Source organism: Ammospiza caudacuta, chromosome 8, assembly GCF_027887145.1.
Source record: "Ammospiza caudacuta isolate bAmmCau1 chromosome 8, bAmmCau1.pri, whole genome shotgun sequence".
Classification (NCBI taxonomy): Eukaryota; Metazoa; Chordata; class Aves; order Passeriformes; family Passerellidae; genus Ammospiza; species Ammospiza caudacuta.
In genome coordinates this window covers 29639897-29664778 of record NC_080600.1, presented here as the reverse complement: position 1 = coordinate 29664778, position 24882 = coordinate 29639897, and the positions used below count along the sequence as shown (strand labels likewise).

The 24882-nt window shown below is 48.9% G+C and overlaps 1 protein-coding gene across 1 annotated transcript in view; it reads left to right on the top strand.

Annotated features, from left to right (window-relative positions):
• The first annotated feature begins 8338 nt into the window (after window positions 1-8338).
• Window positions 8339-24882, top strand: part of IGFBP2 (insulin like growth factor binding protein 2) — a 56216-nt gene continuing 39672 nt past the window's right edge. The window contains exon 1 of the mRNA XM_058809558.1: window positions 8339-8738. Within this exon, the coding sequence (XP_058665541.1) occupies window positions 8339-8738 (400 nt within the window). The remainder of the gene's footprint in view (window positions 8739-24882) is intronic.

The following is a 24882-nucleotide window of genomic DNA, read 5'->3' as shown; positions in this document are numbered from 1 at the left end:
TTTCATCTGGAATCTGTGAGAGACAATAAACAGGATGTCCCACAATGACATTTTTATAGAGCTGCATTGCAGAGTGGGGCTGTGTTTAAAATCCAAAATTAGTTTATTTGAGTGGGAGCGTCCTCAGCTTTAATGTCTGCTTGCTTTCAAAGCAACATGATAGAGCTTGGCTCATGCAGCTCAGATGTCCGGGCAAACCCGTGATCTGGATCCCTCCTGCTATCCTCCTAAAAGCCCCCTGCCCTTCCATTGAGCTATGCTGGTGCTCGTGTGTTGAGACTTTAGCTGTAATGATTTTGTGTGAAGGGTTAATTAGCAAGCTTTGCTCTGCAGCAGAGATTATTTCATTTTAAGGTTTAAGCATCTTTGTACATCAGGCCAGTAAAATATTCTTGGAACTAGACACAGAGCTATAAACCTAAAATCATGCTCTACTGCTGAATGAGATACAAGAATCTTTAATAAAAGGTCTGGTTAATTACTAGCATGTGAGGGCAAGTGATGAAGAGAGGCTGTGGGCTGTGTTTGTTCAACGTGGAGAAGAGAGGGCAAGAGCCAATTGCTGTATTTGACTCTCCAAAGGGAGGGTTCAGATAGGATGGAGCAAGTCTCTTCCTCAGAGACGCACCACAAATGGACAAGAAACAACAGGGGCAAGCTGCTGTGAGGGAAGTTCTGTCTCAATAAAAAGAAAATAATTTCAGAGGGAGAGTGGTTTAGCCCAGAGTGGCTGGAGATACTCAAAACTGGATCAGAACAGATGCTGAGGCAACCTTTTGCAGCTCTGAAAGGAAACTCTGTATGTCTCTAGCTGAACAGTGTGCTCTGCACAGCATCTGTTTGCTTTAGGTGGGGGATTCCTGGAGGTATAGGTTTGTGGGGTTACTAGGGGACTTTTTCTTGGGATGGAAGGAATATATAGCCTTGGGCAGTGGTGGCCCAAACTTCTTACTTCAGTGATGCCTTTTCTTTGGCAGGGTGTCCACACCAGCAAGAAAGTGAAGAGTTTGTTAGTGCAGCTCCTCCTCTGTCACAGCGAGGGTCCGGAGAAGCAAGCCAGAAACCAGCAGTGATGCTTGGAGAGAATGGTGCAGAAGGGGTCTTGCTTGTGGGCTGCATGTCAGTGCTTGTGTTCTTAGGCTGGTACATATAAACATACTGAAGAAATGGAAAGACTCACTGCTGTAGGAGTGTCTCAGGCTGCCTGGCTGTCTCAGCAGGGCTGCACCAGTGCAGGAGGGCTCATTGTGCTACCCTGGGATGAGATCACCCAGATCATCCCCTCCCACACCTGTCTTGACAGGTAGTGTGCTTTAAAGCACATGATTAAACACTGTGAGTTGAGGCCCTGTGCTTTTCTGCTGGCCCCTGGACACTTTTCTACAGGGCTGGTTCCTCAGTCTTTCTCCTATGCTGCTGCTGAAGAGGGCAAGGGGTTCTGTCTGGAGGCAGAAGGGCAGAGTTGGTGTCGCCCCAAGGTCCTTTACAGGTGTTTCTGCTACTGAGCAGAGTCAAAGGTGGGATGGAATTTATCTAGGTCCTGGAGAGGTGTAGGATGAGGGCCTGTTCCTGCAAGATGCTCTCTCCCTTCTGTTCTTGGCTCCATCTTCTTCTGCCTTGGCCACATATCCAGAATTGAGTCAGGAGAGGTGTAGATCCAGGGCCAGGGAAATGGGATGGGAGAAATTCTTGTTTAAGAAGTTGGTAGGGGGTTAAAGGCACTGCAGTGCTGTGTGTTCCCTAGTCCTGGAGTAGCTCCTGTTCTTCAACAGCCAGAGGACTTTTAGTGCTGGGGTTTCCTTTGTGCTAGACATAAATGTCAGCATACCTTCAAACACTTCTCTTGCCCTAGGAGAGCTCTGTGCTCTGAGTCAAGATCTGAATGGCCTGTCTTGCCCCAGCCAAAACACGACTGTTCCCTGTGTTTCTTCCAGTACTTGTTTTATTTGTCCCATGAGACGAATAAAGTTACTTCCCTGAGGAGGCTTTGACATAGGCAGCTAGAGACCAGCAGCTGGAGTCCTTTCTTAATATGTACTCACACTACACTTTCCTTTCCTTCATCCTGTTCCATCCAAGCACTTTCTGTGGACTCATGTAAGCAATCCCTGCTCTCCCTGGGGTTGCAGCTCCTTTCCACTCCATTCCTGCATGCAATGTTGTTACTCAAAGCAGTATCCCAGCATGGTGCCTAGAAAAGAGCTGTTTTCTCTCCTGAGTAGGTTCTCCAAAGCTGTTATTACTTTTCCAACAGCAAATACAAAGCAAGTGGAAATGTTGGCTGATGCTGCTAACAAAATTCTTAAGCATCTATGTGTACTTTGAAATGCTTTCATCCTGCTGCCCTGCTCAAGGGGTACCAGGCACTGATGGGAAATTTGTCAATGCAAATGTCAAAAGGATCTTTGGGTTCTTATATCTGTCAGGGGAATATTGTCCATTCGCTATTCCAGGGCCTGGGAGGCTGTCCCGGCCCTCTCCGAGAAGCTGGACCCTTTAGCATCTGGACTCATTGAAACAAAGGGATTTTTAATCTAACTTTTATCTTGGGACCTAAATCCCCATGGAAACCATGGATCATTGGAAGACTCGGTGGGTGTATGGATTGTGGTGGCTCTTACACCCAGGCACGTGAGTCTTTGGAAGCATTCCTCCTACTACTGAAGGGAAATCATGGTGGAGTGGTCTGGAGAGGAAAGGTCTCTGAGGCCAAAAGAACAGGTCCTCAGGTAAGGGCTGTTAGTCACCAAATATGAACAGTACTAGTCCCCATTCCCTCTAAGTTACAGCTGGAATTTTGTGATGTCTGTAAAGCCACTAAGAATCTAGATCTTTGTAAACAAGTCACCTTCTGCTGATATCCTGAGAACTGCCACTGGGAAACTGTAATAAAGAAGCTGTGTACAGTACTAGGTCCTTTAGCCACCCAAGGCCCACTTCAAACAGATTTGTTTAAAGTAGGAATATCTCTGCAAAGATGCACTGCTACCTTGGCTCTTCCTTGCCCTTCCTCAGCTACATCTCCTTGCCAGGTCCTCTTCCAAGAGCAATTATTCTGGTATCTGCAGAAATCAAGGGCAGTCTCCACATAAATCCTCTCTGCTTTTGTTTTATCATCTCTATAAGCTAAGCCACTGTGCCTAATCTGCCTGGGTCAATATTGAAACTTTTTTCCTTACCTCTTCCTGGTCAGTTGCTTGGTTTCAAAGTGTTTTAGACACCTGCAACTAATGAAGGCATCTTTGAGAGAAGCTTAGGGATGAGTGGGGAGTCACTATGGGGTGTCCAAGCCTCTGCTCTGTATGGCAACTGCAGACCAGACAAACTTGTGACACGCTGCCCCTCTGCCCTGCAGCCCTGCAGGAGAGCAGTGGTGCCTGGGACATGGGTAAGTACTGAGCACCTGGCCCCTTAGCATGAGAATCACCATTGCTTTATGCCTTCCAGCTAATGGGTGGTTTCAGCTCTGCTAATCTCTAATCAGTGCTGGAGAAACCTAAACAAACTAGCCTGGACCATTCCTAAGCATTCATAATTACTGGATCAGGCTCAAAGATAATGCATTTAGGGCTGCTCTAAAAACATTTCAGATAGGGTGAATGTAAATAAAGTGGCCTATAATTGACCCTTCTGCTGACATCTGAACCCTGGCTGTGCTGATGCACCTGGAGAAAACAATATAAGGATGGAGAGGGGTGCCTGGGGCATCAGGCAGGCCCAGACCTACCTCTGAGTGTGACCTGTGGAGCAGCAGAGCTATGGGTGTGGATCAGAGCTGCAGGAGCGTGTGGGGTACCTGAAACCCTTGCATGGGAGCCAAGCAGGCTCCAGAGAACAAGTGCTGATGGAAGTGTGAAACATGCTGATGAGTTTTGGGGGAGAAGATGTGACGCTGGGAACTCATTTCTGGGTCATTCCTTTTTTCCTTGAAAGCTTGCTGTTTATTGTGTGATTGCCTTGGGCAGCAGCTGTGGGCAGGATGGAACAAGAGGGTCTTGCCAGTGCCTCCCTCCTCCCTGCAGGGCCCTGCTGAGCTCACTGGCACCACCCTAATTCAATGAGCAAAGTTACTGAACTGGGGTGGCTGAAGGCAGAACAAGGCAGCATGGGGCTGGCATTGGGACCTACAGTCCTGGGGAGTGTGGAGAGAGGGACAGAGGGCCAACTCCATGGCTGGATCCAGCAGCCTGGATTAGTGCTCCTTTTGAGGGGGAGTAAAGGTCCCCCCTGCAGGGGCAGAGGGCAGGGCAGAGCTCCTTCTGCCCTTGCTACCGACTCTGGCCTTGGTCATGTTCCCCTGGCACCCCCTGGGAAGGAATGGGGATGAAGGAATGGGGATGTTGTTCCACTTTGATGTGCTTCACTGTGAGACAAAGGCAATTCCTACCTCCCAGTACCTTTTACTAATGGCCGAGCTTCACTGAATTTCCAGGGAGAAGGCAATATTCTTTTATGGCTCTGTCCTTTGTCAAGGATGAGCTAGGAAAAATAAACTCACAAACAGAAAGTGGAGGTGCAAATACATCAATCCCAACCTTTCTCCTCACAGCCTCCCCTGTGTCATCACCTGCCCCTCACCATGCCAGCTCTGGCACTCAGGAGACTTTCTCCAGCACCTACCATAAAGCACTTTGTGTCAGTCTACTGAAAAGGAGGACTTTAAAAATAATTAAAACACTGTTTTAATCTTCTTGACTTTTTTTTCTTTCCCCCCTCCCCCATGCCCCATTACCCATGAAGAAAAAATGAGGGAAAGAAAAAGGCAGAAGGGCACTTTGTTTTCTCCCCCCACGCACTCAGAGCTGTAAAATACTTCTTAATCATTGGTAGCAAGAGGATCTCCGTGCTGGGCCTCCACTTTTTGTTTGTGAGTTTATTTTTCCTAATTCATCCCTGACAAAGGACAGAGCCATAAAAGAATCAACCAGCGCGTCTGTGGGAAAAAACTGCCCTGAAAAGGGTCGGAGGAATACTGTAGCATTTCCAAACAATTCCAAGGGCTAAAGCCTGTGTGAGATGCAGCTTCAGCTATAACTTGCCTTTCTAGGAACAAGCCTACATGTGTTTGGCAATGCCATATTTTGTAGGGTAAAATAAACCCTTGAGAACAAACAGGCCAGCTTATCCAGAGGGGTAAATGCTTGGGAACAGAGCTCACTTGTTAATCCTAAAACTGTCAGCAAAGACCCACTGGAGAAATTATAGCTGGCCATGGGCACTCAAGCTGTTTCCCTCTGCCTCCCTGCCTCCCCCATCCCCATAACAGCTGTAAAATCTTCTTTATTGTTCTGCTGGAGTTGGAGAGCAGCACAGAGAGGTCTCCCAGCCCAGGGCTGCAGCAGCAGGGGCAGGAGGAACATCTGATCCATTGTATCTGCACCGGTGTTATTGCTTTAGTGGCAGACAAAGAAAATGACGGTGATAAAAGGAGAACAGCCCGAGCACCTACTAAAGAGGCATATGAACAGGAAATCCTGGCTCGTTCCCACATCTGAGCTAAGTACGGTTTCTTTCCCTACAGGATCATTATGTTTAATGTCCTTCTGCAATTCAGGCAGCTGAGCCAGCCGAGCCCCTTCTCACCCCCTCCTCTCCACCTTCCCTTCTCTCATCAGATTTCGAGCCCTCCCTGTGGAAAAATGATTTGTGCACAAGCAGCCTACACAACGGCGCTTAGAAGGAATTTGCCCTTGCCAGGAGTTATTAATGGCATCCCAGTAAATGCCCCCAGCAAAATGGGCCGCTGCAAGCATCAAGTGCGTGTTGAAAAATCGGGTTTAAATCGTCCCTTGGGCAATGACCTATTGGCCACCTAAAAAACACAGGGTTGGTTTGCTGTATAATTAAGTTCAGGCCATCTCTTGTGCTTACACATGCAGAAACCCAGATGTCAGCTTGGTGCGAGTCAAAGTTCTGGGCTCTTTTAAAGCACCAGAAGACAGACTGCGAGGGCATAATATTTGCCACTGGAAGAAAACCTACTTTGAATACTTGGAATATTTAACTGACTGCAACAGATAATTAGCCAAACCCTCTTACGCCTCCAAATATAGATTCATTAGTCATATGAAAATATCTCATTGGAACCAAATGTGAGTCATTAGTGAAGTCAACAGCAGATCATAAAAAAGGTACCGAGAGCCTCCTTCTCGCTATCCCCGAGAAGTTGTAAGTGTGCAGTGAAAATAATTTGCTCCATTTTCTATTGAACATCTGCTGGGAAATCTGTTTAAAAGGGAGGCTTTTGAAGGGCTGCTGGTATGCAGGGCTGTGCATCCCATTTTCCCACTTCGAGATTTGTGGGAGTAACAATTGCAAATCCTCTGCTGTGCATTTTCACTGCATTTATTTTTCTTTTTGTCTTCTGGAAGAGACTTTCTCAAGTCACCCAGGCTAAAATTTGGGTTCTGTAATATAAAATGATATTTTGTAACATAAAGTAGAATAAAAATCTCTCCATTATTTGCTTGTAATTTCAGGGGAATATGTTGGTTGGCTTGGAATTTCAGAGTCCCCTGCACTCAGAGCAATAAGTGCTACTGCCACAGGGACCCCAAAAACAACTGGATACTTTCCAAAGGGAAATGAAGCTGGTTAACATCAGTGTCCAGCTTAAGCAAGGTGCAAAAAAGCAATGGTGTGCTTTAAAAACTAAAGCAAGTGGGTAGCTCCTCTATGGCAAGGTATCTGCAGCATGATGGGCAGACAGAGAAATTGACCATGCTTGATTAAACTCTTGTAAAACCTGAGTTATTGTTTGGGAAGACCCAGGGACTGGGTTGGGACTGCATACTCAGTCCCAGGACATATCACAGATTTCACAGAGCATGCTGAACGCTGCAGTCCATCAACCAACCCTGCAGTCATCAATCTCACAAACAAACATGTTGTTGTATAACTCCAGAGCCGCGAGTAATCCTGTGCCAAAAGTTGTGTTGTGCGAGTTGTCAACAGCAGCGTTCTGTATTTTTCTTAATTTGAAAAAAAATAAAACCAGAACAACAAGAAATTATACCACCAAATTTTAAATGCTCCAAAGCTGTCATTTTTCCTGTGGCTGAGGGAACTCAGGCTGCCTCAGTGCCTGACTTTAACCATACACTCCACAAAGATATTAACTGAGTTTTCCAGTTTCATTAGCTCAGTTGCATTCCCTTGACTTTGTTGTTACTATTTTTTTTTATTACAGAAAAAAATGTCACCTCTGTGTAACACCCCTTGTAGTTAAAATCTTCTGTGTAGCCTGTGGCAGTTGGACAGCAGGAAAAGGAGTGTGATAGGCTTTAAAATGGGCATTTCATACCAAAACGCCCAAAGCTCAGAGACCTCTGTTTTTGTGCCTCTGGTTGTACCCCACTTTTGGTTACCTTCATGAGGCAGTTCCACATGGAGGTGCTAAGTCAGTTGTAATTTGATCAGGAGGCAAAATACCCTGTGGGCAGCCAGGCTGAAGACTTGGGGCATCCCTATGGGCATGGAGCGCTGGGTCTCCAAGAGGTCTCTCCCAACTGCAGGCTCCTGTTTCTATGGAGGCATGGTGGCTCCCAGGACCAACATTAGGTGAGCAACTGGGTGTTGGGACTGTCCCTGAGTTCAGGTGTCAGCCCCCATGCCCATGGTGGCACCTGGATTGAAATGAGGCCGCTTGTGCCAGGCCTGGCCCTTTTGTGGCAGCAGGGTGAGAGCGGGCCCTTGCTTAACCCCCAGCTCCCCTCGCTGTTGGGGGTGTGGAGATCACCCAGTTCCCCCTCTCGGAGCACGTGCTGTGAGGCACGTCCTCAGCCCTCTGGTGGGGTGGGATCTCCATCCCTCCCTGTTCCAGGTGTGTCTGTGAGGCGGGTCTTGGTTCCCGTCGTGTTTAGCTCCGCCGTATTCAGCGGGCAGACCCCCATCCCCAGAGGGATGTGTTTCCCACTACAGTAGGCCCTCGCCCCGTGTCGGTCAGACTCCCCATTCCTCTCTGGCTCATCCCCAATCCCGTGTGCGGCTGGCCCCAGCCCACTCTGGGTCTGATCGCCGCTCCCCACCGGGAGGGACAGCCCCGACCCCCGCAGGGGAACGGGGGAGGGCGCGGGGGCGGCTCTAGGACCCAGCAGCGGCGCGGCGCGCCCGGCCCCGCTCAGCTCCGCTCAGCTCCTCTCAGTCCGACACCGCGCCGAGCCGAGCCGAGGCGTGCTGTGCTGTACCGTGCTGTGTCTCGCCGGGCCGTGCCGTGCCTTGCTGGGCCGTGCCACGCCGCCTGGTTCCGCTCCGCTCCTCTCCTCTCCGCCCCGCGCCGCCCCGCCGGGGGGCCGAGCGGCGCGTCCACCTGCCGGCCCCGCCGCCCGTCAGTCCCGCCATGGCGCTCGGCGGGGTCGGGCGCGGCGCGGCGCGGGCCGCCTGGCCGCGGCTGCTGCTGGCGGCGGCGGCGGCGGCGCTGGCGCTGGCGGGGCCGGCGCTGCCCGAGGTGCTGTTCCGCTGCCCGCCCTGCACGGCGGAGCGCCTGGCCGCCTGCCCCCCGGCCGCCCGCCCGCCCTGCCCCGAGCTGGTGCGGGAGCCGGGCTGCGGCTGCTGCCCGGTGTGCGCCCGCCTGGAGGCCGAGGCGTGCGGTGTCTACACGCCGCGCTGCGCCGCCGGTTTGCGCTGCTACCCCGACCCCGGCGCCGAGCTGCCCCTGCAAGCCCTGGTGCAGGGACAGGGCACCTGCGCCCGCCGCCGCGACACGGCCGAGTACGGCGCCAGCGCCGAGCGCCCCGCAGGTGAGCAGCGCCCGGCCCCGGCCTCCGCGGGTCCGGCACGGCGCGCCGGGAGCCGCGCACCGGGGACGGGGCACCGAGCGCTCTGCGCGCCGCGCCAGGGACCGGGCACTGCGCCCCGGGGACCTGGGACTGGGCACCGCCGTCCGGGCTTCGGGCGCTGGGGACAGTGCACCGTGCATCGCTCACCGGCTACCGGGCGCTGGGGACAGGTGGGCGCTGGACACCCCGCCCTTGGGAACGTGTGCCGGGGCAGCACCGGGGTGGCGGAACGTCCAGGGGACAAAGGAATCCTAAAGGGGAATCAAGGGGGTCCTCCCGGGGCAGAGCGACCCCGCGGGAGGGCAGACATGAGGGATCCCTGCGGGAGAGGAGCGAGAGTAAGTCCAGGGAAGCACAAAGAGGGAGGGAATGAAAGGGGCTGGAGGAGGGAAAAAGCATGAGAGCATCCCTGAGGTGGGCATAATGGGGTGTTCGGGGGTGCAGTTACTTCGGGCTTAGAGAGGTTTGCTTGGTATGGGGCAGGAACCCCAGGGGTGGAATGTAACGCGGGAGGCGAGGGGGAATGCAGGGACTGCTCCAGGGGGCAGGCTGGAGGTTGGGGTCTTTTAGGAGAAAAAACCCACCATGGGAGCAGATACGGGTGAACTTTGTGGAGATGCAGCTGAGAGATAGGGAGGGTCCTTTGGGGAGCATAGAGAAGTGAGCGTTCAGATTTGTGTTTGGTGGAAGAATGAAACCACCCTGAAGGGTGATGGATGCCCCACAGATAAGGAGAGAGGTGGTGTGGGAGGACCATGTGCTGCCTGGTGAGAAGGGGGAGGCTGAGGGACTGCTATGTGAAGAACCCGTTCCCTATGGCCACCCTTCCAGCAGAGTCCGCTTTGGAGATGAGGTGACCTCTGCCAGCTCCCGTGGGGGTCCTGGCCCCCTCAGGCTCTCCTTCTCCGGGAACTGGGTGCAGGGACAAGAGGAATGCCTCCCGGGGACACAGCCTCGGGCACAGGGACACCAACAGGCTCCTGACCTGTTGCTGTGATTGCCGTGGGAGGGAGCGCTCTTCGGGTTGCCGGTACAGCAGTGCTGGGATTTATTAATGCCTCCTCTCCCGTGCAATCGACTGAATTGACAAATCAGCTCTGGAAATTAACACTAGCACTTTCTCCTTTGTAATCACCCCTCCTTGACTTCTGCCTCCTTGCTGGTTTTGCTCCCCTGGCTGTAACTTGGCTTCTTGACCCTGTTTGCATAACTAGTTCAGCAGCACGACTTTGAACTCCCTCCCTTCCCTCTTGAGGCTTGATTTAAAAGCGCTCTGGACCGGGCTGTACCTCTTGGCTTCCCTCTCTTGGGGATGGGAATGCAGCCAGGTACCTGTGCATGCTCCTCAGGGTACCTGTGCATGCTGCTCCGCTCGAGGAGGAGAGATGGAGAGAGCGCAGTAAAGGAAAAAGAGCAGCACGGAGAACTTTGCACGTTTCAAGCGGCTGCTTCACACAGCCAGGCTGTGACTGCTGCTGTCCCCGCTCCTGTCCCCTCTCCTGTCCTTGCTCCCTTGCCCAGCTGTGAAGGGCTGTGGAGAGCCAGGACTCTGGAGAACAATGTTAATGCAAAATCTTCCTTGACTACAGAGTATAAGTGTCAAGGGAATGAATTTTAGACTCTCCAGAAGAAGCCAAGGGCATTTAGATTTAAGGAATTTGGCACTGACTTCCAGCCTTATGCTTTTACAAAAAGTTGGGGTGGGTGGAGGGCATTGCAATGATGGGCTGAGAGGTGATTTTCTGAGTTAGTGCTTCTTTTTTTTCTTTTACAGACTTTAATTCAGAATTATGTTAACTTCACTCAGCATTTTGTTTGATTGGAATATCTTTATTCCTTTACAATGAGTGTGATTTATTTGATTGTATCTCTGTGGATAATACACACACACACAAATAGCACACTGTAGAGAACCCTATAATGTATGTGGTGTTCTGCAATATCCATAGGGGGTGAATAATCAAAATACTGGCACATCCTTAACCAGCGTGATGTGAAACATGCAGCTGGAATATTCACAGTTGAGCATGTCTTGGCAGAGGAGCTTGGACATCCAGAAAAGGGTTTGTGCTCTTCAGATTACAAAACTTTTAACAGGTTATTGTAGCCATTAGGAAAAAAAAATCCCAACCAAAACAACAACAAAAACAAAATCCGAATCTGCCAGCTTCACGTGATACTGTTCCCTTTAGACTGCCATCTTTGATCCCATCTGCACTTGTTTGCTAAACATATATGAGGGAGCTGAGTTTGCTTTTAGTTTTAAGCAGTGAGAGGGAAAGCACTCTGGCACCCAAAAGAGCAGGGACTGGAATTTGCTTTCAAATGCTGATGTTAAGCCAGTTTCGAGAGTGCCCCAAGAGCAAGTTTTTGCCTGCAAAAAGCAGGTGTTGAGGGCTTTTTGGTGTGGTTGGTTTTGTGGTGCCTTTTTTCTTTTCCTTTTAAAATGTGCTTAAAGGTATTTACCCTTTTTCCCCTTTCCAGCTTGAAAAGGCTCCTTTGGCTGATTCAGGACTGGAATGCAGAGCTCGTGCTATTCCTAAATTAAGAGGTTGGCAAGTTTTTTTGTCCCTGATGAGAGGCAGAAGGATTGCCGAAATGAAACAAGGAATAAAACTCTGCAAATTCTCCTGCTATGGCTCCAGCATTGTTTAGTCTTCCACTAAGGTCTGTAAAGCCAATCCTGAAATGGTTGTAGGCGGAAAGTAACATAAACCACCATGTAGCTAAGGAGCAAGGGATGTTGCTCATTGCACAAGAGGCTTTGGGTATTTTGGAGATGTTGGGAATGTTGGAACAAAACAGCAGCAGTCTGTGGAAATCAGTCTGAGAACTTCTTCCCTCCCAGGGGAGGCGAGTGCATCAACCCCCATCAGTGGTGGGAGTGAGGTGGAGACTCAGCATCTACAGGGATCAGGGCCTTTTAGGTAGTTCTGGTGCCTCTGGACCTCATTCCATTGCAGTTTGTTTCGGGTCATGGTGTAACAAATTCCTGTACTTCTGACTGGAACCGCCTGACCTGGGGACAGAATTGTTACTGTGTGTGCAGAGCTCGTCTTGAGTGTGCTTATTCTCTCAGCACCTCAGCAAGATTATCACAGTGTTTTGCAGATGGTGTAAATGATGTGCCCAAGGTCCTCCAGGACACAGGGAGCAGAGTGAGGACTGTCTTCTCATTGTGTTAGTCTGTGTCCTGGCAGAAAATATCTTAGTCCCTGCAGCCACCCTCTATTCAAAACAGGGCTAAGGTGGCCATATGGGTCTTGTAGACACAGTGTGATTTGAGAGGCATTTTAGGTAGCACTGGGGTCTTTCAAACCCTCCAGTCTCAGCCAGAGGGTGGGGATCCTGCCTTCTGTTTTAGCCATGATGAACTGGAATCAGGGGCTTGTGTGGTGTTGTCTAACTCTCAGCTTCCATGTCCTTTGCCCTTCCTTCTGCTGGTTCAGCTCTCACGTTATGTCAGAGCAGGCTGGTTCAGGAGATAGTCCTGCTGCAAGCTAGCCTTAAAAAACAAGTGTCAGGTCAATGACCTGAACTGGCTTAAGGTGCAGCAGGGTGCCCAGCAGGATGCCAAGTACTGTTTCCAGGTGGGAACTTATGCTAAGAGGTGGAGCAGGGCAGATCTCAGTGATGTCGGCAAATGCCCTAGATTGTTTTACCCAAGCTATGAGAATAGTTGAAGTACATATTTTCTCCTAATGGAGACAAGATCCTTGGAATAAAACTTGTTCCACTCTTAAAAAATGTTTCTTGAGCCACTGTTCAAAGCTGACCAGTTGAAGGGATTTTTTTTCCCTTTGCCAATTCAGTTCAATTGTGTTTGTAGCATTACTTTGTTGTTGGGATACTTGTACTAATTTAGTGGGATACGTCTCAGAGCCCACTGCTAGCTAATGAGTCCTGCTTTGGAATCTCACTTACTTATTAAAACTAATGTGTTTTTTCAGTCCATGCCAGTGCAAAGTAACCTTTCCAAAGGGAAAGAGAGCTGTGAAAAGAATGTGGCTGCAAGCAAACTTGAACTTAAAGGTCTGGAGTTGCCTCACTCACCTGACCAGAGTCTCCACTTTGAACTCCCATGACACGAAAACAGTGTCAAAATAGTTAACTGTTAAAAACACAGCTTGTTTTAGCATCCAGCTAAAATCCTTATTTGGGTAGCTCCAAATGCCACACATCCTTCCTTACAGGTCAGATGTCAAAACCTTCATTTCCCCTTGGCAGGCAGCTGCTAAAAGACAGTTTAATGTATTGCTTGAAAACACAGAATACTCTGAGGTTGGAGGTAGCATAATGTAACTGGAATTTTAACAGCAACTTGAAAACCATGCCAGTAATGCTATGAATGCATTTTTCATTTCTACTGAATTGCCAGGAAGACTTCTGCTTTTCTCTTGCTTTTATAAGGAAATGAAGGATCCGTCATGATCTGCATGTGCATGTGTGTATCTGTCCTTCCGCCCCCACAGCTTCTGACCCTGTCAGTCAAGCTGGTGGGTCCGATGCAGCAGTGGATGTCCTAAAAGTACTGCATTGCTAAAACATGGCTGAGGAGCAGAGGAGAGCCAGGCTGTGAGTGCCCCCACATCCTGTGCTGGAAGCACACGAGCAAGAGGGAGGTTAGTTATGGGTGCAGCAGTCAGGCTTTCAGCCCGATTTGTGCAAGCTTGGGCATTACCACACACCAGGAAAGCTGACTACCAGACCCAGATCCACAGGGGTGTGTTACTATGTCCATAGCCACTGCAGCGGCTCTGCCCAGGATTAGCTGAACATCTGCACAGCTCCTTGCCTTGGAAGAAATTATTAAAAGTCAAATGCAATTAGGAACAGCTGTAGGGATTATAGGTGAATAAGAAAACCACACAGTTCATCTGTCCTCATTGCCTCTGGGGCTTTGCCAGGAGGTGGACCAGGGCTTCAGGCTCATCTGAGGCAGCTGTGTCTGGTCAAGAGCTAACCTGGTCGTCTTTAAAGTATTAAGACAATAAATAACACCTTTGTGAAGCAGCTTATTGAAAATAATGCTACCCCCTTCCACAGTCCCACTGGAGTTTGCCGTGGTGAGAGTGCTGCTGGTGTGAAAATGGTGGTTTGGAGGGAGAGGGAAGCCTGGGAAGATTTCAAGGCTCTGACCCAAAGCAGAAATGTGTTTTCATGCTGTCCCTTGGCAAATGATCTGTTTCCTTCTTGCCCTTTGCAGTTGTTTCCTTTCCTCTGGATTTCAGGCTTATACTCACTGAGTATGGTATTTGTCAAGGGAACAGCAAGAAGCCCCGTCTGTGAGAAAGTCCATGTCGTTTGTTTTATCCACATCCAGGAATTGAGCTGAGATAAACAATTCAGGAGGCAAAACAGTGAAAACTGGAATGTGAGAGGTGTCTTTGTGTATGGCTCTGTACTAGACCTGGCTGCAGTATCATCTGGGTCTAATTTATCTGCCCGATGGGTAGCTGTCGCTGTTATCCACAAACACAGCTGGATTTGTGAAGGCAGGGTTTCATCCCAGCAGCTAGCAGCATTCCTGTACCTGCTTTTCCTGGTCATGTGTTCTGAGCTATGGAGCTAGGAGAAACAGTAGTTTCCTTGATGGATTTTTTAAATTTCTATTTGGATTAGACAATTCTAAGCTTTCTGAACATGGTGACATCTGCCTTTCCTGCTGGGACTCCTTCAGGGAGGATCTTTTGCTCTAAGCAGACAGAATAAGAGAAAGACCAAGGTAGAATGTAAAGATGCTGTATAAAGCATTTCTGTTACAGGAGGAAGGCTGAGTTTGGTGGTGTATTGCATTTTCAGGCGTAAGAATTCCTGTTTTCTTTCCTTAAATTGGGGTGAGATATGTAACTGTGATTAAGTGTCTGCTTAGCAGACCTTTTCTGTACTAGAGAGATGCAAATCCATTGCCATTGCTTGCACTTCCACTATCACTTCCACCCATCTTCATCCTGGCTCTCCCCTGGGGAGGTGCTGCTGGAATCAGTGTCCCTATGGAATCAGTGTCCCTGTGAGGGTGCCCTTTAGCAGCACATACTGAACACATTGTGCTTTCCAATTTGTTCTCTTTGACTGTTTGTGTCTGCCAGAAGGGGCAGGTTAGTCGTGAGGCCTGCATTAGTGTCTTCCCGTGGGAGGGAGCTGTAGTACGTGTGTGCAACAACATGGTGCCTCATGAGTGCTGAGTGTGCTGTGGGACTGGGGGGCTGACCATGCTGCATGGCCCTGCTCTGGACTTGGGAGAGAAGGAAAAATCCTTGCTAGCAGTTCTAACATATTGTGCAGATCATTCTGCTGAGCTGATGTCGTGGCAGCCTCGTGCCACTTTATTCCCCGTGCACATTTCTCATGCTCTGTCATACAGGTCTTCGTTTTTGTTTGGACCCACAGATTCATGATAAGAAATTTACCCAACCAAATCTTCACTTTTCTGGAAGGATGAGTTTTCTGCCAATTTATCAGATTTCAAATCTAGTCTTATTATTCTTTCTACAAAGACAAATTACCTTCAGTAGACCAAGTCTGACTGAAACATCTCTGCCTACTTTCAGCAGTCACTGCCAGCAAGCTGGAAGGTGTTTCTCATTCACAAGCGCCAAGCGTGACCTCATTAAAGGTTGAGTTGACACCCAATTACAAGAACACGTGATGTGATGGCTATCCTAGGTAAAGGCTGAGGAAAAAAGGGTTAGTGAACAGTTATCAGAGCTTTGCTGCAGCCCAGCATTTGACTGCTCTTTGTAATTGCATTATTGATTGATTTCTGCTCAGTGCTTTGCCAGACATGTCATTTAGTGAGAAAGATGAAGTCTCTTGTTGCATCAGCTTATGGTAGAAATAAATTGTTTAAGAAAGGAAAGGATCAGGAATTACATGCCTTTGTTATGGACTGAAATTCTGGGAGACATCAGGTCACTTTTATAAGCCTTGAACTGTCCTCTGACATTGCAGCTTTTATTCTGAAGAAAGCTGCACTGTGCCTCTTGGCTGGTGCTCTCTGTAGTCAAAGATCCCATTAATTCTGCCGGCTGCAAGGAATGATTTCTTGGTATTTCATTCTGGACTGTAATTGAGAGTGACACAAAGCACTGGTGGGAATTGGACTGTGTTGAAATCCCTGCTTTTTCTGTTTTCTGCAGATAAACCAGCTCAGGTGGGATGACGGTATTTCTAATGCTCTGCCCTTGAAATTTATAATATTTTCAACACCTTACTGGCTGGAGGCTATTTTAGAGAGGTGTCTTTGAGCCCTTGCAGCTTGTCCTTCTGCTGCAGGATGTCTACAACATTGACACACTGCACTCACTTGCATAACAACATGTGTGGGATTACATGTCCTGTAATATAATGAAAATTCATAAAGCTTTGCCCAGTATTTTTGCTCCAGACTACAGCGAGATTTCCCGGTATGATGTTGCTGGTCAGGCTTCCGCCAGAAGTCTGCTCTCAGCTCTCCTGGCTAGCTGTAGAAGGCTTAGTCCGAGCTGATGAATTTCTCTTGGCTTGGTGAGGAGATTGAAGCCTTCCTTCCCTTGTTTTCTCCTTGCTGTTTTCCAACAAGAAAAGAGTGAGCATCTGACATCCATTTCTTCAAGAGTGCTTGCTGCTCAGTCTGAGCTGACTGGTGAGTTGTTGACTGGTAGTGTTCCTCTTCTTTTGGCCATAATGAACAGGACTGCTTCTATGGCTTCTGCAGGGGTGGTTTGGGTAGGATTTTGTTTAGGCAGAAATCCAGGTTGTTACAGACTATTACAGAGATCATTGGAGCAGAAGATCTGGTTTTCTAGTGGTGTTTAGGGACTATTGCCATTCCTGGGACAGGATGCTGGGTCAGCAGTACAGGTACTAATTAGAGGCTAACCCACCAATTCATCACTGAATTTAAAGAGCAGTCTGGGGCTGGGAGAGAAAAGTGAGACTGGAGCAAAATGTTGCCTTCTTACAGGCCAGCTCACGGTGGGAATTCTGAGTCATTTTGTTATTGTTGATTTTAGTAACTAAAATCAGTGTATTTTCTCCTTTTTTTCCTTGCCAGACCCCACACACCCTGTCACCCCAAGCTTTCAGATTCCATTAATTCTTGTGCACCAAGGGATTTTGGTTGATTAGATTCTTTCTCTGCAGAGGAGCCCAGCTTCCCACTGCCTGCAGATGGGACCTGTAAAGCTCAGCTGCCTCACACACCCAGCTGGGTGGTGGGAACACAGCTTCAGATGTCTTCAGGACAAACTTGGTGCCCTGTTCCTTTCAGAGCACCTGTTGCTGAGAGCATGGCCAAGACTGGGCAGGTGGAAAGCAACTGGTCTACTGAGCTTTGAATAAAGCCAAAATGCCTGTTTTGGGCTAGGAAGGTCTAGATGTCTCTGTACATAACTGAGGCATGGTTGGTCTGTGGGCATGGGGAGGAATTTGGCATGAAGCCCTCTGAAGCAACTGTCTTGTGTAGTAAAACTCGGGCTGTGGGAGTCGGTGTGAGGAAATCACAACATCCACTTTGGTTTCTGCAGGCTCTGTCCCGGGGGCTGGTTGGGTGTTGCAGGAGGCCACAGGAATCCTGCTTGTGACCACAGCTAGATTAATGGCCACTTGGGCAGCCTTTCAGAAGTGAGGAATTTGTCCACTTTCACAATAGTGGGTAGAAATTCCACATGAATTAATTAGTCTTATTACAGGACTTGTCCTTCCTGCTTCTCCAGGGCTGCCTGAAACACTGAACTCATTACATGAAGAAATGGAAATAGTACTAAAAATAAGCACTGGTATTGCAAGCCTTTGTGAGGATACACACAGAGTATACTGACATCCTCCACCAGATGTGTTTCCCAAGCTGTGGCTTTTGGCCAGATGAGATCTAAACTTGAGTTTTAGATCAATTGCAGCCACTTAAACACCCCTGCCTGCTCCACGACTCAGTCTTCTCTCATCCTCTTATTCCCTGCTCAGTTTAGTCTGTTCATCTAGGCTTTGTAATTACTCACACAATTTCAGTTTGATGCTGTGTTCAGATCTGACCCTTGGACGTTGCACAGTGAAGGCTGTGCATTTCAGCCTCCTCTCCCCATTAGAATGGGTTTCCTACCTTGCAAGGACACTGTTGGCTTTTATGGCAGTGAAGTACTTGGAAGTACCCTTGTGAAAGGGTGCTCTGCACTTGAGTTGTGGTGGCATGGGACTTTGGAAATATTTGATTGAGTGTAGTCATAGTAATGTTAGACTGAGTAAATATTTTGGGAACCCAGAGCCAATAATTTTCCCTTGCTTAGGTTTGTGGGGGGTCAGCCTGCAGAAATTTACCACCTCTCACATGGTTTTAAACAAATGTTGTGCATGGACTCAGTGTGATTTTATTAATCCCTTTTTAGAAGTGCTGATGTTGTCTTGAGATTTGCCCTGCTGGTAAGGGCAGGTGTACTGCTTGCTGGTCATTCCAGTGTTTGCTTTATGAACATTGCTGCAGATACTGTGGTTGGATGGACTCATTTTGAGTCCGACCCGTCCTTTCTGCTCAGCCCCACCTTTGTGATCCAGGCTTGGCTTGTGCTTTTTGGATGAAGGGAGTTCAACATGAGAAGGCTGACCAGTGAGGTGGCAAAGTTCCTGCAGGTCCCACGGCACAGAGTGGTATGGTTTCTGATCAACTCTCTTGAGAATTGTGACCCTTATCCTGGACTATTGCCAAATGAGCTAACAAGGACTGAAACACAGAATTTCCAGCATTAACAAAATGTGCCTGTACAAAGAGTAAAAAATGCAAATGCTGACATAATTTCTTCTAATCTCAGATGAGTGGAAAGCTTCTGTTGTTCTAATAATGTTTGTTGTAGATTTCAGTCACTGCTTTCCTTCATTTTTCTGCTTATTCTGTTTATCACGCTGATTTCAAGGATTTCTTACCTTACTTACCTTACTCTTAGTCTGCTCCTGCACATCTGAAACTGACCTTTGCCAATTCAGACTGCACTGAAGGTATGACAGGGCAGTAGGTGATCCTGGCCGAATGTCTGTCACATTCATAATCTGGCCTTGGGTGACAGCCAGCGATGCACAAACTGGGGATTCACGAAAAGAGTTTGGAGTGAGCCTTGAGAGGTGGGAACAGTGCTATGGAAACCCATCATGCTGCTGATACTGCTCAGCCCACGATTTCAGGGATTTCCGAAGCACAGCCTGGTCTGCTGGCTGCTCACAAAGGTGTCTTCATTTTTTGGTGAGCTGCCCTGACTTCCAGCAGGGCAGACAAACCCACAGTGATGTCTGTGTACATCAGTCCTGTGTCTTGAGGCTTCAGCTGTGGTGAGAAGGGAGGTCCCATCTCTTGGGCTGTGCCCAGTGGAAGAACAGCCCTGCCCAGATCTGTTTTTATCCTTAGCTACAGGGTGTGCTAAGAGGGTTGAGCCTCTGGCTTGTCGTTGTCAGCAGTATCCTGTCCCCTGGAGCTGATCTGCCCTAGCAGAACTAAAATGTCTCAGCTGACCTAAAAAACTGCTTGTAATTGAAATGCAGTGGCCCCCATAAATATTTAACTGAGTGTGTGCTTTGCTGTGCATTTTTTTTTCCAGTTCTTCTCTTTTGCTTTTCCCTGCCTGTGTGTGGATAATCAACTGAATGCACATTCCCTCCATGGCATCCTGTGATGAAATGGCATTTTTGGCAGTTAAGTGATGCATCTTGCTTGTCTTCCATCATCATCATGTTTAAGATGGATATCAAGCTCAGTGTTGAGTGTATGAATGCTCCTGTGGGAATGTTTACACTCCACTACAGGCTGCCCACTGCCATGCAAACCACATCCTGACAACCAGTGTGCAGCCTACATTAAGATTTTGCAACTCTGCTGTTGAAGCAGTGGACTCCCATCAGATGAGGGAAGTTACCAAAGTTTTCCCAAGAAATAGCTGTGGATGGATTGGACTTCAGGTTGTGAGGCAGCAGAAGGAGCCTGCAATGCAAGGCTGGAATTAGTGCAGTCAGACAGTAACAAAGGTATCTCTGTGAGCAGCCGGCACACTGGGCTGAGCTTTGGAAATCCCTGAAATTGTGACCTGAGCTGGGCTGACTGCCTGACACCAGTACCTTGTGCAAGGTGTGCAGCCTGCCCTGTAGTGGAGTCACCCCAGCTGGGATGCTCTCCTTTCTCCAGCTGTGGAAGCATGCACTATGCCTGAAGGACATGTAGCCAGAGCCTGGCAGGGACTAGGACAGTGCAGATCAGACTGCTCCTGTGGTAGAGTTAGGCTGGGCGTGCTGCAAAGCCTTTGGAAAGGGTCACCCATAATCACAGCTTAACCCGGAGCAAATGTGATTTCCCATTGTGACAGAATTAACGGCTGCATTTCAGAGCTGGAGAGGTGTTGGTTCCCCTCTGATCTGAGCCCAGTGCAGATGCAAGGGCAGTGCTGCCATCCTGTCCTGGCTGACATGTCCTGGAGAGAGTGGAGCTGTGCTGTTCTCAGCTGGGGTCAGACCCTGGGCCAGAATTGCAGGTTTGCCCTTTTCCCAGACACATGCATCTGTTTAAGCCAGACAAGGCACAGGGAGAGTGAGACTGAATCTCCCCAAAACCACCCCTATATCCCAAGGACCTGACATGGGGGCCACAGAAGTGGGATTAGACACCAGAATTTGAGGACACACATGTTGCAATGCTGCCTGGAGGGTGCTTCTGTCCAGGGGCTTTCCTGTGGAGAGACATAGCCGGGGAAACAGAAATAGCAAGTGACTAAATGTCACGGTTACATTCCTGCCATCTGAAAAGAATTCCCTATTTTCTTTTGGCTGCAAAAATTAACTTCCCTTTTCTCCTCTCTGAGCGGGCGAGCTGGCTCCCGGTGGCTGTGCCCTCGTGGCGGATGCCCAGGACGGTCCAGGTCAGACTGAAAGGAAAACTCTCCTACTGGGGGCTTTTCACTGTTGTGCTCCTTTCTAAAGAAAATGTGCAGGGCTTTTCTTGGCCCTTGTGAAGGCCAAGATGCAGGTCTTTAGCTGGAATAGGATAAGACTGGCCTCATTTGGGAGCTTTACTGGGTTTTGAGCTGCTTGCTTCCCTTCTGCATCCCGCTGAGCTGTGTGGGGTGGGGGCTGGTGGCTGGCATCCGGCTTTTTGTTATTCATGTAATTAATCTCATTCCTCCCCGACTGTGGTTCTGCAGCCCCCAGGCACTGACTGGCTGTTTAGCCTCTGCTGCACAGTAAGAGCTCCACCTGGGAGTCAAGAAAACTGAGGCAGGTACAGCTGAGTGTGTTGTTTTTGGGCGTGCTTGTCCTTTGGTCCTGCTGGAAGATTCAGTAATGTACCTTAGGAGAGTAAGTTCCTTAGACTGAACAGCTTGCTAGTTGCTCCAGTAATGAGCACTACAGAAATGATGATGGTGCCACGTGTTGCCTAGTTTGAAAATGCCAGGGAGGGGGAAACACAGAAAAGGCTCCAGTGCAAAATTCCCTGTGATTTAAAAAATTTCTTTTGATACTCTTTGCAATAGCAGAAGTCTGGACTTTTGTGGGATGAGAGCCTGATGGGTAAGGAATGACTCAGCAGCTGCTCCACCTGGGAGTAGTCAAGAGCTTGGTCCTTTGACTTGCAAAATCTTTTGTGAGCCCTCTGGGATCCCCTTAGTGCCAAGAAGAAAATATGCATCATTATACCCGTGCTGACCATGTGCATTCAGGCCAGCATGCTCATCCCCGTCTCCCTTGCCTTTTTCCTTTGCTGCTTTTTTTTTTTTCTTTTCTCTGGAGCCCTGTAGTTTTTTCCCATTGCGTATTTTTTTGGTCAACAAGTTTATTATTTTCCTGCTATGAGGTGCTGTGCTTTCTTTCTTCCTCTCGTGTTCTTGCTGCTTTTCTGCCAGCCTCATCTTCTCTCCCCAGGCTTGGTCTCATATTTGCTTCACATATTTTCAGCAGGGTGCTAGCAGGATTATTGTGACCTGTCTGGCTCAGTGAAGACCTGCTGCAACCTGCCATTCATTGATCCAGCGGGAAGAGCCGTCAAGGAGCGCTCCTGCCAGGTTGGGAGGGTCAGGCAGAGCTCTGCACAAGCGTGCCTGGGAGCTGTGCAGGTGACACTCTGGGTTTGGAGTATGATGGAAGCCACGTGTTGGTTCCTGCTTGGGACTGATCCTTTTGGTTTGGCTGCCAAACCATTTGAAAGAAAACAAAAGGTAAAACTAAGGTTTTATTCTGGTAACTTTGCAATATTGACATTTCTCCTTGGAAACACAAAGGAACCTCAAAGCAAGCTTGCAGAGATATTTAGGGAGACCAGCAGCTAAAGAAGTTCACCACTTGAGCATCTTTACAGAAAGAAAAGGGAATGAACATCTACAGTCTCAAAAGCAATTCCAAAGAACATGCCACCAGTGATCCAGGGATGTGTGAAAAGTCATCCCAAACTCTTCCCATGCCTGAGAGGTGAAGCCAGGCTGTCTGGGCTCCCACACTGTAACACATGGGTTTTGCAAAACTCTGACATTTCAGTTGGCAAAAGCAGCTGGTGGTGTTTAGGGGAGAGCCTGGAGGAGCACAGTGATCCCTCTGGGCCTGATGAACCTCCTGAGCAGCAACTGCAGGAGCCAGCGGGATCTCTGGTTCAGTGGGTGTGGAAGACTTTAGTCCCAAATGGCCAAACTCCTGGTGGCTTGTGTTGTCATTGCTCCTCCAGTTCTTGCTGAAATTGGGCCATAAACATACCTCCTTGGTGGAGCTGCTGGCACACAGGCTCCCTCCACCCAACTGGCCCCAGAACTGACCACAATCTTCTATTTCTTTTCCTTCTAAAAGGACCAAAAAGAAGCATTGGGTTTGACCATAAGCCAGCCTTTTTGACTTGACTGCTGTTACTGCTGTGATTAAACCCAAACAAAACCAAAACCTGGAATGTTTTCTGTATGTCCAGTTTTAGTTCCTTTTTTTTTCCCAGGTCATCAGCCAAACTAAACAGTTCCAAACAGACCCCAGGTGTTTGCACTGTCCTGCTTTTCATGAAAATGCACAGTTCCTTTATAAAAATGTGTGCAAGAATTTGGGGTTTTCCTACTTGCTCTCTTTCTTAAGGGCATTCAAAGAGAGATCCTCTTAGTTATAGCTGTACAGAGATGTCTTTATCCTGACACTGTCTCTCTCCAAGGCAGGACAAGAAGAAGCCATCAGGAAGCTGTGGAAAGAGTAGTGTGACTGAGAACCAAAGTGAACTTAGGAGCAGAGCCCTCCAATGAAGTTATCCTGGGGGTAGTGTCGACCCTCTGGGTGGGTTAAATGTCTGCATCTATAGCCACCCCCTTTCTCCCCTCCTGCAAACCGAGCAGAGCTTTGCTGGAAGCCCATCCCAAACGTGAGGCTGGTGGCTTGTAAAGTGGTGCCAATCCAGTGCCTGGACTGCACTTGGACCAGTGCCCATCCACTTTCCAGAGTGGGGGAGCCAAGTCCACAAGGAAGATTTTCCCAGGTTTCAGTGAGTCGAGTGACCATTATGGCATGTGGGCTGAGACGTATGTGGACCTTTATGTCTTGGCTCTTTTTCTCCAATTACCTGAGGTGCTGTCTGTCGTCTCAGCATGTAATTCCTCCCTGCTTTGCATCATAATTCCAGCCAGTGCAAATTGCTCTCCTCCTCCGCTGATATCCGTTCTGTTCTCTGACTTAGCATTTCTGCTGCTGCTGAGTTCTGGCCTTCCCCCTTTGGGGGCTGGCACCCACCAAACCCAGCTGAGAATGTGGCCCTTTGTGCTGGAGCTGCTTGCAGGAGCTGGGGAGCTTTGCCTTCCCTGCTGCGAGCCTTTTTGGCTGGAGAACGCGTGCTCTTTCCTGGTGGGGAGGGATTTAGGGGTGAGGGGGAGGTGAGAGCGCTCCTTGTGCTGGAAGAAAAATGATGAATGACTCTCTTGTGCTTCTGAACAAAACCAGGAAATGGGGGGGGGAAGCAAAAAAAAAAGAGGAAATGAGAAACAGTAAAGAGGCCTCCCCCGCCTTCATATAAGCAATCACTCCACAGCATCTGGAGCCCAGTAAAAGGTCTGTTCCCGGGAGACCTCACACTCAACAGCCACACAGATCTCCTTTATTGCACCCTCTTGGGGATTGCACCCTCACCCTCCTCCCCTGTGCTGACCCTGCACCCCAAACCAGCCTAACAAGGGCGAACTGAAGCTCAGTTTCCATGGCCATGAGCACCAGAGATGCTCGAGTGTGGCTCGGCTGGCAGGGCCTGGATCCACCCCAAGGATGTGGTTGTGATGCTGTCGGAGCAGCTGGAGCACCTGCATGCTGTTTGTGCTGGCATGCTGCCTGGCAGCACCAGGGCACTGACAATTGTGGTACTCTTATCTGGTGTGAGATCTGCTGGAGTGCAGTCACCTCTCCTGCTCCCTCCCCCAAAACTGTTCTGGATGCATTAGATGCAGTAGGGAAGAGCAGAGTGGGTCACTGCCCATTGTGGTGTCAGATTTTAAGCACCCTCCTTTGTTATTTGTTAAAAACCACATCTGGTAGGAGCCTCAGTAGGTTAAGCTCTTACTGTAACCTTGCTGGCATTGCTGGTTTAGCCATTGTGGAATGGCCTTGTTGGCAGTAGGAAAACTGTTCCTGAGTGCAGCTTTAAAATCATAATGCAAGTTTCAGAAACAGAGACCCTGAGAGGGGAGTGGTTCCCATCCATTTCCAGATGGAGGTGATCACAGTTAATCACTGAGCATCTTTATGATCCCAGCCAAAACACTGGGTACTAATTTAGTTGTAGCTCTTACTCCTCTTTGGTGTTCATCAAGTCCCAATTGAATTTATATGTTAGGTGGGATGGGATTTGGTTGTTAGTTTCTCTTTCCTGAGCTGAGAGGAGCTCCTCTTCTCCTGGATGTAAGTCAGTGAGCTGTTGTCCTCTAGTCTGGAGATGGGGAGTGTTTCTGATGTGGCATTTGGGTCTTCCCTGGGAATTTTTGGTGTTCAGGTCTCTGTAGCAGAATTGTTTGTCGCATAGGTAATGGAGATAGTGGGCAGCCTCTGTGGTGATGGATGTTTTTGTTGCTTATATCCAGAGATTATACTTTCACCAGGCTTCATTGCAGTGCTTATTCACCTGCTTGTGTGACCCCATTTTCATTCATACAAATCT